A 16,777-nucleotide genomic window follows, 5' to 3' on the forward strand; every position below is an offset into this window, starting at 1 on the left:
CTAAACACAGTCTGTATGAATGCTGCTACCTGTCCCTGCTCCGCTTGCTGCCCAAAGTCAGAGTTCTATCTTTAGAAAGTCTTTTTGCTCTGCCGTTGTCACGGGGCATGATGAGGACTCAAGCGCAGACAGTCAGAGTAGGGGAAAAAAGGTCTTTAATAGCTCACAAACAAAAACAGGTAATCCAAGGACAAGACAAAAGACGAGGGGGAAAATCCGGCAGGACAAGGCAGGGCAGACAGACTGGGAAACCGGGAACAGGATGAGCAAAACGGGCGGGTAGGTAGGAAACAAACACAATGATCTGGCAGTGAGTGAGTGAAAGACAGGGGTTTGACAGGTGAGAGTAATGAGCTGATGAGGTGAGTGTGACTGGCAGGTGCACTGAATGAACTGATTTGGTGAGTGAGGAGCTACAGAAAGAAACAGACACAGAACACACAGGGCAAAGCCTGATCGTGACAGTACCCCCCCTCCAAGGGACGGATTCCAGACGTCCAAAAAGAAAAAAAAGAAAAACATGAACATCTTCCAAGGGAGGGCGGTGGGGGCCCGGAGGAGGGTTATAACTCCTCCGAGGCCGAGAGTCAGAGTCCACAACCGGGTGGGTGGAGGGGGTCCGGAGGAGGGATGGCCGGCCTGGCAGACTGGGGAGACTGAGGGTCCGGAGGACGGAGCTCTGGAGACTGAGGGTCCGGGGGTCAGAACTCTAGAGACTGGGGGTCCGGGGGTCGGAACTCTAGAGACTGGGGGTCCGGGGGTCGGAACTCTAGAGACTGGGGGTCCGGGGGTCGGAACTCTAGAGACTGGGGGTCCGGGGGTCGGAACTCTAGAGACTGGGGGTCCGGGGGTCGGAACTCTAGAGACTGGGGGTCCGGGGGTCGGAACTCTAGAGACTGGGGGTCCGGGGGTCGGAACTCTAGAGACTGGGGGTCCGGGGGTCGGAACTCTAGAGACTGGGGGTCCGGGGGTCGGAACTCTAGAGACTGGGGGTCCGGGGGTCGGAACTCTAGAGACTGGGGGTCCGGGGGTCGGAACTCTAGAGACTGGGGGTCCGGGGGTCGGAACTCTAGAGACTGGGAACCAGGAGGGGAACGGCACTCGAGAGACTGGGAACCAGGAGGGGAACGGCACTCGAGAGACTGGGAACCAGGAGGGGAACGGCACTCGAGAGACTGGGAACCAGGAGGGGAACGGCACTCGAGAGACTGGGAACCAGGAGGGGAACTGCACTCGAGAGACTGGGAAACAGGAGGGGAACTGCACTCGAGAGACTGGGAAACAGGAGGGGAACTGCACTCGAGAGACTGGGAACCAGGAGGGGAACTGCACTCGAGAGACTGGGAACCAGGAGGGGAACTGCACTCGAGAGACTGGGAACCAGGAGGGGAACTGCACTCGAGAGACTGGGAACCAGGAGGGGAACTGCACTCGAGAGACTGGGAACCAGGAGGGGAACTGCACTCGAGAGACTGGGAACCAGGAGGGGAACTGCACTCGAGAGACTGGGAACCGGACTGGGAACTGCACTCGAGAGACTGGAGATCGGACTGGGAACTGCACTCGAGAGACTGGAGATCGGACTGGGAACTGCACTCGAGAGACTGGAGATCGGACTGGGAACTGCACTCGAGAGACTGGAGATCGGACTGGGAACTGCACTCGAGAGACTGGAGATCGGACTGGGAACAGGGCTCCAGAGACTGGAGATCGGACTGGGAACAGGGCTCCAGGGGCTGGAGATCAGACGGGGAACAGGGCTCCAGGGGCTGGAGATCAGACGGGGAACCGGGCTCCAGGGGCTGGAGATCAGACGGGGAACAGGGCTCCAGGGGCTGGAGATCAGACGGGGAACAGGGCTCCAGGGGCTGGAGATCAGACGGGGAACAGGGCTCCAGGGGCTGGAGATCAGACGGGGAACAGGGCTCCAGGGGCTGGAGATCAGACGGGGAACAGGGCTCCAGGGGCTGGAGATCAGATGGGGAACAGGGCTCCAGGGGCTGGAGATCAGACGGGGAACAGGGCTCCAGGGGCTGGAGATCAGACGGGGAACAGGGCTCCAGGGGCTGGACTGGAGGTCGCTGCGGTTCGGAGACGGCGGCGGCCCGGACTGGAGGTCGCTGCGGTTCGGAGACGGCGGCGGCCCGGACTGGAGGTCGCTGCGGTTCGGAGACGGCGGTGGCCCGGACTGGAGGTCGCTGCGGTTCGGAGACGGCGGCGGCCCGGACTGGAGGTCGCTGCGGTTCGGAGACGGCGGCGGCCCGGACTGGAGGTCGCTGCGGTTCGAAGACGGCGGCGGCCCGGACTGTGGATAGCTGCTGCTCCGAGGCGACAGCTGGAGTAGGCTGGATCGCCGACCGGACACGGGGAGGTGGAGTCGGTCGGACCGCCGACAGGACACGGGGAGCTGGAGTTAGCTGCGGCCCAGCGGGAGCGGGGAATCGCTGCGGCCCAGCGGGAGCAGGGAATCGCTGCGGCCCAGCGGGAGCGGGGGATCGCTGCGGCCCAGCGGGGATGGAAGTCTGACCCTTCTTTCTCTGTCTCCTACGAGTGTTGAGCTGGCAGTCCATCAGGTCGCGGTTCGCCTTCTGGACACTCCGAGGCCCACCAAAGGCCAGGCGGGTTCCCATGAACTGCTCATACCACTCAGGGAGACGGCACTCCAACCCATGGTCTGCTGAGTCCATTGTAGGCCAGATCATTCTGTCACGGGGCATGATGAGGACTCAAGCGCAGACAGTCAGAGTAGGGGAAAAAAGGTCTTTAATAGCTAACAAACAAAAACAGGTAATCCAAGGACAAGACAAAAGACGAGGGGGAAAATCCGGCAGGACAAGGCAGGGCAGACAGACTGGGAAACCGGGAACAGGATGAGCAAAACAGGCAGGTAGGTAGGAAACAAACACAATGATCTGGCAGTGAGTGAGTGAAAGACAGGGGTTTAAATAGTGACTAGGCAGAGTGAACAGGTGAGAGTAATGAGCTGATGAGGTGAGTGTGACTGGCAGGTGCACTGAATGAACTGATTAGGTGAGTGAGGAGCTACAGAAAGAAACAGACACAGAACACACAGGGCAAAGCCTGATCGTGACAGCCGTGACGACATTTAGGCGCTGTCCATGGCAACTGTCGCCTTGCCCACCGACTGCCACGGCGACCGCCGGAGCCCTCGCCGCTCGTAATTGGCCAGCCCATAGCAATTGCAGTACCTATTACGGTGTTGACATACAGCCACACGCCTGATGCAACCTTTGATACCCTTTATACCTTACATTATTGCTTGTAGGGACCATTTAAAATTAGGTCCAAGACTATCTGTCTTCTCCTCCTTTTCTAACTCTGTCTCTCTTTTTCCTGACCTCGTGTTCTGCCTATTTTTAAAAAAAGAAAATTTTACGGCTATGTAGTTGTCACAGCAACAAAAATCTCCAAATTTCGCTCGCAGTTTCTCCATCACATCATTCTGCCCTTGTATGTATGCAGAATGTGTATGTTTGTGTCCTCATGCCTCCTCTGTGCGTTCACTGCGCTGAGCTAACAGGGAGGAAAGAGAAGAGGGAAGATGGGGAGAGTGTGAATGTGTGTGTGTGTGGGAGAGAGAGGCAGAGGAATAAATTGCAGTGCTGACCTATATTCCCGAATCCCGCAACCAGTTCAGCGGCACAGATGTTCCCCCAATGCTTGTGTTCGGCCGTGAAATCCAGCCACAACATCCAGCTGACTGTGTGAACGCCGGTCAGTCGCTAACTGTGTGGCCCATGTATGTGATGTATCAGCTGCGTATTTATTTGTTTGTGTGTGCAGTGCATGTGTGGGAGGATGATTTATTTCTGTGCCTAAAGAAGCACTGTACTCGACCCCATGTACATGTTGGAGTACGTCTATGTACACTTGTCAATAATCAGAATCTGGTGGGAAGGCTCTTTTTCATCCCTCCAAATCCTAAACCCTATGATGCAAGCACAGGCCGAGCAGCAGCTAGGAAGAGTTATTTCTGGCAGCAGACCCTTAATCATTCTCTCTACCGGAGAGAACTGGGGGAGGTTTTTCTTTACACTCGCTCATCCCATGGCTGCATGTACATGAACATTTCCTACAAGTAGGAAATACAGCATATAGAGGTTTGCCAAAGTTCTGGAGTCTGGATCAATTTATCTAGAGATCCAATAAATAACTGTTTACGGTGAGGTATGGATTACTTAGCGTATCAGGCAAGCTGATTCAGACCGTTACTGTTATATTTTAATGTATTTTCTACATTTTTAGCACCACAAAGTGAAAAATAATTCCATTGACCTCCATTGTTATTCGGCTGAAGGCATGGATCAGAGTTGACAGTGAAGAGGCAGGCAGGAAACAAGGGGAGAGAGAGACAGCGGTATGACATACAGAAAAAGGGTCCTATCTAGAAGTAAAATAGTTCACTTGGAACTATTTGATCATTATTCAAAGATCAAAGATTGTGCCATAAGGGGGTTCTCTGTAGAACTTCTCATAGGCGATACTGGGTGGAACCTTTCACAAATGGTTCTGGGTAGAACACTCTGAAAGGGCTCCAGCTGGAAAATTGTACCAGGTCTGATCAGGAACCAAAAAGGGGTACACCTATGGAGACAAGCCAAAAAAACCTTTATGGTTCTAATAGGTCAGATAACCTTTTAATGTCAGACGTGACTTTCAAGCAGCTTTATCACCATAACTTAAAAACTATGCAACCATGTGTCTGAAGAAATATGCCATTTTTGAACACCATAATTGTTTTTTTTTGTGAGAATTGTGGGTAGAATTGAATGTGAGCTTGACTTTGCTGCAACTAATTTAATCAGATTATTGTCCTGTAGAAACAAGGTACGTTTGTATCACTATTGCCATTTGCAGTAAATTAAAAAGCACCGGGATATAAAAGTGGAAGATTGATTTATGTGTCTGTAATCTGAAAACAATAGCATGCAGACATCCACTCAGTGAGACAAAGAGATGAGGACAGAGGAAGTAATGGGGTTGCTGAGTAATTGCTTTTCACCTCAGAAGGGTGAGTGAACTCCACAGAACAGATTACATGCAGCATCATCAGTTCACCCTCTAACCTGTTTCAAGCCAACGGTGGGCATGTTTGAGAGGATAGAACTCTGTTTTTTTTCCACTGTGTGCGTTTATGTGTCTATCATGCATGTGAATACCTTACCAACACTACCTTTTTGTGTATGGGAGAGAGTACAGTGGTGGTTGTACATGTACATTTATATTTGATTACTATTTAAAGTGAGTTAACTCTTGTTTCATTGTAGAACTCCTCTCTGAATCAAAACATGATCATGCACAGGAGGAAGAATTTGTTTTTGGCTTTTCCCCGCAGAGTAGGGCTGAATTTCTGAATAGAATAAATACAGAGCTCAACAATCGTTAGTATCATGAACACCTCTGCGCAAATTTTTCCAAAGCTGATGCATTCAAGTTAACTCAAGTAAATGACAGTCTCCAGTTCTGAAAAGTGAAGCCAATGCGGAAGTGTCATAAACAGTCAGTCTCTCTAATGTCCATCAGGGGGCGACTCCTCTGGTTGTATAGAAGTCCATGAGAAAATGACTCTACTTCTCACTTGAGTTATTACCTCAGTAAACATTGTAAATAGGGGTGCAACGGATCACAAACCTCACGGTTCGGTTCGGATCATGGTTCTTGAGTCACGGTTCGGATCAACAAAGAAAAGGGGAGGAGACAAATATAACTTTGCTTTCCATTTATTAATTAAAGAACTTCAAGAACACTTAAAGAAAATAACTTCGGGCTATAGTCTTACATGAAAACAAAAATATTGAAGATGTCCAATTTGAAACAAAATTAAATAAATAAATAAAACATTCAAATATACTCAATTCTGTTAAGTTTAAGTGCAACATGAGGTATGTTGATGCCCTCGTCCTTTGATCAATATTGAAAGAAAGAAACAGCCAGTGAGCTAGCTTCCACTGTTTCAACTGAACTGAACTGCTCAGCAACAACTTGGGTCTATGTTTACTTCCTGTCAGGTTATGTCATTCAAATACACTGCAATAATGTTTACCATTACTGTGACATTATTTTCAAAAAGATGAGAATTACATTGCCTGGGGAGAGGGTAGACCTTTCTGTAGTGATATTACTATTGGACCTGTCTAGTTCCACTCTACTGCTTCTGTCAGCACCTGCCCCAGGTGTGTGTCTGTGTGACTGTCACAGAGGGGGCGTGTCTGCAGCACCGGACTATGGGTACATCCCAAGTCTCTTAATTGTCATTTCCTCGCTCCTCGATCCTCGCTTGAAGCAGAAGTTGTTTCTGCGCCGCCATATTGACGGCCGTCCCAAAGCTCTAAAGTAGCTTGGAGGAGCGAGGATCGAGGATGGAGGAGGGACCTCGGAGGAGCCATGACCGAGGACCCAGGAGAACAGACTTCCAGGAAGTCTTTTAACGGCCGACACGCCCCCTCATTGTTCATCAGTCATGTGATTGGACGCTGCAGCCGATCGGACTGACTGACTTGAGTTTCATACCAGAGTGAAGACGGATCACAGAAAAATCTGTAGCGTTATATGAACAGGAAGTGTGCTATTGCTTAGCACCATAACCTGTGACTTGAATTGCCAAAACCAGCATTTTTAGGAGACCAAATTACTTCTTAAACTTAACTTACATTTTTTTCCAACATAGCCATGACTATTTAGAGCTTCAAACATGGAGAAATATGTGTACAGAGTTACTAGTATTCTTGCAGTTTAGCTTGAGAGGGAAGTATCCACGGCTAACTAAGGCAGTTTGGCAATTTAGCAAAAAAAGTTTATTAGCATAGCATTTTGTTGTTGTTGTGGAATGTTTTTTTTGTTGTAAAATGTAATTTAGAATCTTACCAGTTTACAATATTATAAAACAGCGCTATTTTTAGTGTTTGGGTCAGATGTGTTGACCATAGTCCATATTGGGGCTTTTATTCTGAACGGCTCATGTATTAGTGAGCTAGCATTATAACTATGCTAACGGCGTATTTTAATCATCTACACAACGGCTAACGGCTAAATCTTCAAGTGTTTGAGCGCTGCCTTTACGTGGGTGACCTACATTCAATATTCTGAAAAGACACCCACTGAATGTGTTTGTATTGGTAAAGGTAATAGTTTCAAACATTCAGATTACATTATATTTTTTAGTCACAAGGCATATATAAGATTTGGTTGTTTTAGTTTTTCATTTTGCTCAGTATGCGTTTTAGGATCTCCTTTATTCAGGTTACAGTGCCTTAAGCTGTGTTATTAATATTGTTGTATTATCACATTTATTAGTGTGTCCACGCCACAGCTTATAACGTTGTGATGCTACCTTGGACGTTGTTTCAGCATTAGTTAGGTGAACATACAGTGTATCTGTGTCGACTGATGCATTGCATATTAAACAGTGTTATCAGGACAATCTAATTGACAATATATGGACAACCTAAGTGAGCTTCATGGGTTGAATTCATAGTGTAATGTAAAGTATTTATTCAAGCCAGAGAATCATGAATATGTTGTGGTTAGGCAAAATAACAATAACTTCAATGTTTCCAAAATGTTTCTCAATTTTTTTATTCGTGCTCTCAAATTGATTTCCCCCTCCATGTTGCAATAGCACTTCATCTAATGTAACCCTATTAAAGCTTAGGTTGGTAATCTTTTTAGAAAACATTTTTTTCAAATGCTGTGACAAAAAAAAAAAAGGCTGTTGCAGGACTGTAATAAGCCCGAATGAAATGATTGGATGTCCGACCTGCCTGTGCGTATTCTGCCCATTCACTCATTGCTCATCCCCACGGTTTTCCACAAGCTGCAATCTTAACAGCTGTGAGTGCTAAAAATAGCCATGTTGGTTGTTTATGTTCATAATGATAATTTTGGGGGAGGGGCCTTGGAGGGAGGCCTGAAGTGACATGCTGTCAGTGTTGAGGACTTGGAGACTTTCTTGCTAGATTTAGCAACTTGTGGATCTAGTGCTGCTAACTACTTTCATTGGAAAACAGTTGGCAGCACTGGGCTGGGTTTTTATGTTGGCTAATTTCTAAAATCTAGCGTTCTCCAATAAGGTTTCTCAACATTAGCTTGAACTGCTAAATATGATCAGAATAAGAAATGGTTTATCAGAAACAAAAACAATGCGCACCAACACACTGAGCTAGCCATCTTGATGATGATAAGGATGTATAGACAAGGGACATAGACTAAGTAGAGCTTGAATGTCCTCCAGTGACATTTGTCAAACTTATAGTAAAAAAATATTTAAAATGTATAACAAATATAGCAATGATTACAAAACAACAGCAATATATACATAAGTACAAAGGTTTATGTCAGCGTCAATGTTGTCATTGCCACTTATCATCATCTAAAGAAGAAGCCATATATATATTGACGTAAAAGACAATAGAACTTTAAGGTTCAGCAGCATATTTCAGTTTTAAAAAATCTATAACATAATGACATTTAGTTTGTCAAAGTATCCACTCTATCCACTGGCCTTTTACAAAGATTATTTAGAACTGCAAGAGGTAAGATTTGTATTAAAAAACAAACAAACTTTATTAGCCCTACATGACAAATAGCACCACAAAAAACCATAAATCCAATTTCCCTTTTTCATCTCAACATATTGATCAAGATGCAGACACGTACTTCAGAATTTAACATTAAATACGTCTCCTCAGCAGCAGTCAGTAAGGGCTCTCCTCTGTGTCATCTGGTAGAGAGCGTCCCGTCGCTGGTGATCATTAAAGTACTGACGTCCACAGCGATGACAGTCAAGAAACACATTTGAGAGAAATGTGCCAATTCGACATAAACCAGATCTGCACAGTATTGTGCGGTGCAGGAATTCTGGCACAAGTTGCTCAAACACACACACATCCACACTTTCACATAGGCACCGCTATAATTAATTTATGATCCAGTCCTTTCATTTATTTTCATCCCTATCTGACCTTAAGCGCTCCTTGGATATGAAAAGTCCTCAAGGATTTGTGGTGCTTGGCTGAGTCGAAAGGCAACTTCTCACACACACACACACACACACGCACACATGCACACACATCTCCCTGACTGCACGGCTAGAGTCCTGCTGGACCATGTATCATAACCCTTCATTCCTCCACTTGGACTCTCTCACCGTCCTTCTGCACCTCTTTTTTACTCATCTCTCTTCCTGCTCCTCCCTATGGAGCATCTGAAAATAGCAGCCAAAGGAAAAGTGTGTCAGGTGCCATGTGGAGGGGGGTGTTCTGTGTGTTGGGAAATTGTCCGTGTGTGTAACCTGACAAATTGTAAAACTGCCGAACCTCCATATCTCTGATTCTGAAGCTTTTTAAAATTCTTATTTGTACAATATTTCTTAGACAAACAGCTGATTGTGTTTGCAGACAGTTAAACAATTAAAACACGGACAAATAATACACCACTGATGTAGTGTTTTTATTTATCAATCAAAAAAATTGTAATATATAAAAAACAAAAAACAAGGACAACAAAAAAAACAAAAAACGTAGAACAGAGGTAAGCACAAACATTTAACTACTATGTACAATATAAATATCTATCCAAAAGTGTATATATATATATATGAATGACCATAACCCTATACAACAATACAACAACAGTGTCAATAGAATTAAGGTGATAGTGCAGTTTGACTGATTAATTGTTCATGAGCATGACAGCCAGCGGAAAGAAGCTGTTCCTGTGTCTGGTGGTTTTGGCATACAGAGCTCTGTAGCGCCTACCAGAGGGGAGGAGTTGGAACAGCTTGTGTGAAGGGTCTGCAGTGATCTTTCCTGCCCGTTTCCTGACTCTGGAGGTGAACAAGTCCAGGATGGAGGGCAGGCTGGAACCAATGATTCGCTCTGCAGACCTGATAATCCGTTGTAGTCTGTTTCTGTCCTGTTTGGTGGCCGATCCAAACCAGACAGTTATGGAAGAACAGAGACCAGACTGGATGATGGTGGAGTAAAAAATAATCAGCAGCTCCTGAGGCAGGTTGAACTTCCTGAGCTGGCGCAGGAAGTACAACCTCTGCTGGGCCTTTTTCCTAAATGTGTCGATGTTGGAGGCCCACTTCAGGTCCTGGGAGATTGTGGATCCAGATTCGTCACCGTCTCTGATGAGGCCGATGACCGTTGTATTGTCTGAGAACTTCAGGAGTTTAACAGTATGGTCCTCTGAGGTGCAGTCGTTTGTGTAGAGGGAGAAGAGCAGTGGGGAGAGCACAGATCCCTGGGGGGCGCCAGTGCTGATAGTCTGGGTGCTGGATGGGATTTTTCCCAGCCTCACCTGCTGCGTCCTGTCAGTCAGGAAGTTTGTGATCCACTGACAGGTGGAGGCTGGCACAGTGAGCTGGGAGAGTTTGGGTTGGAGTATTGCTGGGATGATGGATGATGGTGTTGAACGCAGAGCTGAAGTCCACAAACAGAACCCTTGCATATGTCCCTGGGGAGTCGAGGTGTTGCAGCATGTAGTGCAGTCCCATGTTGACTGCATCATCCACCGACCTGTTTGCACGGTAGGCAAACTGCAGGGGGTCCAGCAGGGGCCCTGTGATGTCCTTCAGGTGGGTCAACACCAGTCTCTCAAAGGATTTCATGACCACAGACGTCAGGGCAACATGCCTGTAGTCATCTATTCCTGTGATGGAGGATTTCTTGGGTACCGGGATGTTCGTGGAGCGTTTGAAGCAGGAGGGGACTTCACACAGCTCCAATGATTGGTTGAAGATCTGTGTGAAGATGGGGGCCAGCTAGTCAGCACAGAATTTCAGGTAGGAGGCGGACACACCGTCTGGGCCTGGTGCCTTCCTGATGTTCTGTCTGTGAAAGAGACGACTCACATCCTCTTCGCAGATCCTCAGTGCTGGTGGGAGGTCGGTTGGGAGAGGTGAGGAGGAGGCAAGGGGTGTAGGTGGTTGTTCGATGTCAGAGCAGTTGGGGGGGGGGGGGGGGGGTGAAAGTGGGTTTATCAAACCTGCAGTAGAAAACATTCAGGTCGTCAGCCAGTTGGTGATTCTCCTTGGGGGGGGGGGCTCCTGTAGTTAGTGAGTATCTGCAGACCTCTCCAAACTGATGAGGGGTCGTTGGCTGAAAACTGTTTTCCCAGCTTGATGGTATCATAACTTTGCAAGTATATATATGACCTGCTCTCCCAATCGGACTGATCCTTGACCTCTGCTTAGAGTCAAGGACTGCTGTTTTGATCAAAAGTCTTGATCGCAGAGCAGTCGGGTCTGTTTTCAGCTGTGTGCAAACTCGGCTCATGGGGCCCAGTGGTTGATGTAATTATCTGTTATGTGTTAAACTAATATAGTTAGGCCTAATGGGTCCCATCAAAACAGACCAACCAAGGTAGTGTGTGTAAATGTGTGGGGGCAACATATTCTCACTCCCAACTCGTCTAAACACACACGCTTTGTCAGTGGCCGTAAGCTTTAAACTATGACGCTCTAGGTTCCCCTCTAGTGTCAGTTTTGTTTAGTTTAGTTTTTTTCAGGGATGACATGATAGTTACCTCTTTACTTGCATAGTGTCTTTTCAAAATAAACTTTCATTGTAGGTTTACTTACTTCTTTAAAATTTCATAGTGAGGTTTAGGTAGTTTGTGTTGTAAGATTAAGGTTTATTATGAAAAATAAGTGTGTATGTTACGTAACTGACGTTAGTTAAGTATGCAATTTACGTAACAAAACCAGAGTTATACAAGTCAACGTTAACTTGGTTTCACACGAACAGCACGGGCGGCGCTCTCCTGGGTGAAAGTCCTGTGTTTGTTTTACCTGTCCTATGTTGACTTTCTTGCTCACATCCGTTGGGTTTACCTTGGAGTTACTGGAAAGCCCGATCCGCCTCATACAGACGCTAAAGGCTGCTTCGGTGCGATGGTATCAGACGCCGATGGGCACGACAAAGCATTGGTATTTGACGAATTGGGAGTGAGAATGGGTTGGTGAGAGGGAAGAAAACATCTTAGTTAGTTAATTACCTTAAAGTTAGATGACTTTTGTTGCCGCTATCGGCAGGACAACATTGTTTCTCTGTGCCTTCCAAAACCGTTACAATTCACTGATAATATGGGATCATATGATGTGACAATGCTATGGTTAAGGTTGGGTTAGGTTGAGGCACAACAACATCTTTAGTTAGTTACCTTAAAGTTTGGTGAGTTTTGTTGTCATGGTCACATGGCGTTTGAATGCAAGCTGTCCTAAAAAGTGTGCAATTTTCTACATCTACCTTTACTTTCTATGTAACGTAAATTTTGACAACAATGTCTAGGAGTCTGGTTAGAACCTGCGCAGATCACAGCTCCTCCAACAGTAGTGGCAAACTTCAGCTTGCTAGCTAACTGGTTAATGGTGTTTAACTGCTGACTGTCAGCCGAATGCGTTGTGGTTGCTCGACGGCAGCTGTTGAAAATACCAACCGAATATGTAGGTTTCCTCGTACGTTACTAAATTGCTACGAGCAACCATGGATGCATTCGGCTGAAAGTCACCAGTTAACTTACTGGGTTGTACTCACAGGTTACAGTACAACCCAGAAAAGTAGCTGTAAAAAGATAAATGCAAACACAACCACACACCATATTGAAGGGCAATGTTTTCCATTCAGAAGAAGATCCTTGTCACAGTGGCATCTTTCATTTATGTTGTGTTGCCTGTGTTCATGTCATATTATCGTGCTGACCTTTAGATCTTGCTTCACTTAACATTTGCTTGTATAAAGTGCAGCAGCTACAATCCTTACTGATTTAATAGCTGTTTCAGAATAATGGGGAAAAAAAGATTCAATGCCTCAATCCACATTTCATTAGTTGTCTTTAGAGTTTTGGTTCACACTTTTTTTAGATGTTAGCGCCAGAGCCTTTTAGCTGCTTTTAAAGTCATAATGATGAAATGTAAAACATCACTGGTGTTAAATAGCTTCGCATTCCAACATCTGACCCTACCGTGACTTTGTTGGAGACTCAAAGAGGAATGTTTCGTCCGGGCCGAACCGTGCTTTATATCACAGCATCCACGCCTAGTTTGTCATGGTTTGTCATTAGATGGGCTCCACGGGCCCTGGAGAAAAAACAGCATCACTTCTACTCGGTCTACTGATGGGTGATTTATCACCAGGGCTCCTAGACATTACATCATTGTCTTAGAAGATAAATGTGTACCACCATTTTAATCTCAAGCCCTTATATATATATATTTATGTATATATATATATATGCTTTGTAATGATGTTATAGGCTGTCAACTGGGTTAAAATCACATCATGATGCAGCTTTTATTATTATATTAACATTATATCATACATTTATGATCGTTATTCATTTATTTAAGAGGTATTTATTTGATTTTTCACTCATCTGTCCTCTGTATTTCTTCCTAGGATTCAAGTGTCCTGTCTGCTCCAAGTCCGTGGCGTCAAATGAAATGGAAGTTCACTTCATCATGTGTCTAAGCAAGCCTCGCCTCTCCTACAATGGTAAGGAAGGCTTTTGTCTCTTTCTGTAGGTACATTTTCTTCATCAGACAGGAGGTTCGATGTGGAACGTGGGAAAGTAATGAGCTACTAACGGCCCTGATTTATACTTTGGTAGTTTTTTCATACGCGTGTCGTTGAGCTAGACCTTCTAAAACAGGATAAATATGAATGAGAGGGAATAAGGAAAAATCATAAAAAGTCATAGAATGAGTTTACACATAGCATTAGTAGAGACAGACATCATGGCTGAATGCCACCAAAAGGAACAGTTTGGTTCCCAAAAAATACAGCAATTAGTGCAAATATAGAGACAATCCACACAAGGATGTCAACTGCTAGTTTTCAGGTCGGGAGGACGAGAAGGACAAACCGAAGAACGATGCAACAGTGGATTTGAATGCATGCATAGTGGAGGGTTTCCAGGTGTCTTCTTTACACTTCTACACAATTTACTTAACGGAGCAAATCATTGCATATTGCTTAAAAATGACGGCACTTGAATCTGTCTAACCTTTTACATTTTTTATTAATTTAATTTGACAAATGAATCAAAAACAAAAACAACTTTAAAAACTTTAATATGCTGACATTTCTTATTTTACACCATATTACTTGTCAAAAGTCTGATCTCAGATGCTGGCGGTATAATTTCATAACACAAACTACCATATTTCAATTTTGTTTAGCGTGTCGTCATACAAAAATTGTTTTCCGTCAATAACCTTGAAGATCGATGCTCAGCTTGGTCTCTCTGGGTTTCCACGTGATACAGAGAAACACTGTGGTGTGTAGTTCTTCGAGAGCCGGGCATGTCAGGGTCTTTTATTTTGCCGTGTTGATCACCTGATCATCAGCTGATATGTGTTACTCTGTTAGCTCATCCCTTACTGTCTCTCCTCTCCGCCTGTTATTAAACCACCAGTTGACTGATTCGATTTTGTGACCACTAATCTGTTACTCCGTAGTGTATTTCATGTTTTGGGGAAATGCTATTTAGTGAATCCTAAAGGAGCACCATACACTTTTGGGAATTTGTCGTATTGGTTCAACCAATGAATGCTGAGATGACAAAATCATCCAAGTGTCCCTGGTGGATGACGACGCAAAAAAGGTGGAACATATGACAGTAGAAAACAAAGTTACAACATCTTCATGTATAAAAAACAACTGAGCTGTTTTAAAGTCATTCATTACATTGTCTTTGTATGAGCACAAATTCAATAATACAAATGCATGTCACAACCTTTGATATAAACTTTCACATGAGCAAGATTCTTTAAAAAAACGCAGTGCAGATACATGAATACGCGAATGACGGGATGCTTCGTCATTAACGGGCAATATAGTTAAAATCAATATAGTAAACACAATGACAAGAACAAACTCACAAGAACCAGCCACATATATTGATATGACAACAAAGCAGGTAGAATAACATAAAACTCGATTCAACAGGCCTCTGGACATTCCAGCAAAACTGCACTGCTAAAACACGCATTCCGCCACAGACTCAAGGGCACCATTTAAATATTATTCACATCAGAGGGAACAATATTAACCATATCATAAAAATGACACGATAGAAAAATGAACACAGTAGTAACGCTACTGCAGATAACTACACATAAGGCTGCTACTAACCTTTCTCAGAGCCTAAGATGATGTCTTCAAATCGTTTTGTCCAGAACAGTCCAAAACCCCAAAAAATATTGATTTGAAAAGTGTAGAAAAGCAGTAAATCATCGCAGTGGTGAATGTTGGCCATTTCTGCTCACTTCAGCAAAAGTATAAAAAAAATAAAGATCCAAATTTCCCCCAAAAATCAGTCATGTTTATAGTTACTCTGTGTCCATGGCAATACCATATGGGGCTATTTACGAATGGAATAAAAATGTACACAAAGAGCAAAACGAGCGAGTAACACTGCTGCAGACACCTTCATCCCAACTGTTTACTTACTCGAGCAGGCTGCTGTTTTTAGTGAGGACCCCTCCTGGTGGCTTGGAGACACGTGATTGACTGTAGCCGCATCTGCTCAATGACTCTCGTGACTCGTTGATTGACAAGTTGCTAGTTTGACTCAAGACTAGGCACATGTTTGTCTGATCTGGAGCCTGAAGGTCACCTTGTAGAAGTCTGTGTGTGTGTGTGTGTGTGTGTGTGTGTGTGTGTGTGTGTGTGTGTGTGTGTGTGTGTGTGGGCACATGCTGTGTGTCTCATGGTAATAACCACACAGATTAAATCATGTAAAGTCGTCAGAGGGAAGGAGAGGTGGGGAGTTATTTTACAGCTCCACAGACAGCATTTGACTGGGCCCATGAGGCCAGCGCAGTAAAAAATAATGTAAGTTTCACGCCTGCAGCCGGACTCAGACCGTGAGCAGAACGAGGAGAGAGTGACAGAGACAGAGAGAGGAGAGTGAAACTGTCTTAGGGAAGATGGGAATCCAGAGTGATGGAGCACCCTGATGGCTGATAACGGATGAGGAGAGAGGGTAAAAGGAGAAGGACTCCCATAATTCCTCTCTTCTTTTTTTTCTACGGCTCTGTCTGTCCTGTCACTCTTTATTTCCAGCAAATTACTCTCGTCCTCCCTCTGTCCTCCGTGAGTCCGTCTGTCTGTCAGGCTCTGTTCCCGCCGTGTAATCTCTCTGTAATTTCTCTCCGTCTTTTTCCCCTCCCTCCCTCTCCCTCTCTCTCTCATGGGTTATTGAGAACCACAAAACGGGCCGAGCTGCAGCTCATCTTGTTTCCCAGCATGCGCAGGTGTCCATTGTCAATCACCTGGGCCCGCTAACTGTCGCGCATCAGCACATCTCTGAGCAAGGTCATCGCTCATTTACTGTGCAGTAGATGCAGGAATCTAAAAGGATGGAAAAGCCCAAATATGTCATCATTCAACGTATCCTCGTACAACAGTTCGTATGATATCTGACAAAAAGTTACTCCTCATTTTTCATCTGTTTTCCTACAAAAGTCCTGTGGCACGTGTCAATTTCAGCGCCTTACATGCAAAACGTCTTTTCAAAATGAGCTTACATCTTTCCAGGAAACAACTCAGGAAACAGTTATGTTTAAGGCAACAAGACTACTTTAGTTTGGGAAAAGATTGTGAAATACTTAGTTATGTTTAGGCATTAAAAGTGATGATTCATTTGGATGTTCTTAGTTGAGATGGCAAACCTGCATTTATAACATACTTAATGGTGAAAGCCTTGCAGCTGGTGCAGGTTATGCAATTTGGAGCCCGTACTAGAGACT

General features: G+C 45.1%; 1 protein-coding gene across 1 annotated transcript in view; it reads left to right on the forward strand.

Moving 5' to 3' along the window:
* znrf1 (zinc and ring finger 1) overlaps positions 1–16,777 on the forward strand; it is a 63,830-nt gene that overhangs the window by 25,420 nt on the left and 21,633 nt on the right. Inside the window, exon 2 of the mRNA XM_076075337.1 lies at positions 13,422–13,517. Coding sequence (XP_075931452.1) covers positions 13,422–13,517 — 96 coding nt within the window. The remainder of the gene's footprint in view (positions 1–13,421; positions 13,518–16,777) is intronic.

Source organism: Anarhichas minor, unplaced genomic scaffold, assembly GCF_050575085.1.
Source record: "Anarhichas minor isolate MPS153535 unplaced genomic scaffold, ASM5057508v1 ptg000005l, whole genome shotgun sequence".
Classification (NCBI taxonomy): domain Eukaryota; kingdom Metazoa; phylum Chordata; class Actinopteri; order Perciformes; family Anarhichadidae; genus Anarhichas; species Anarhichas minor.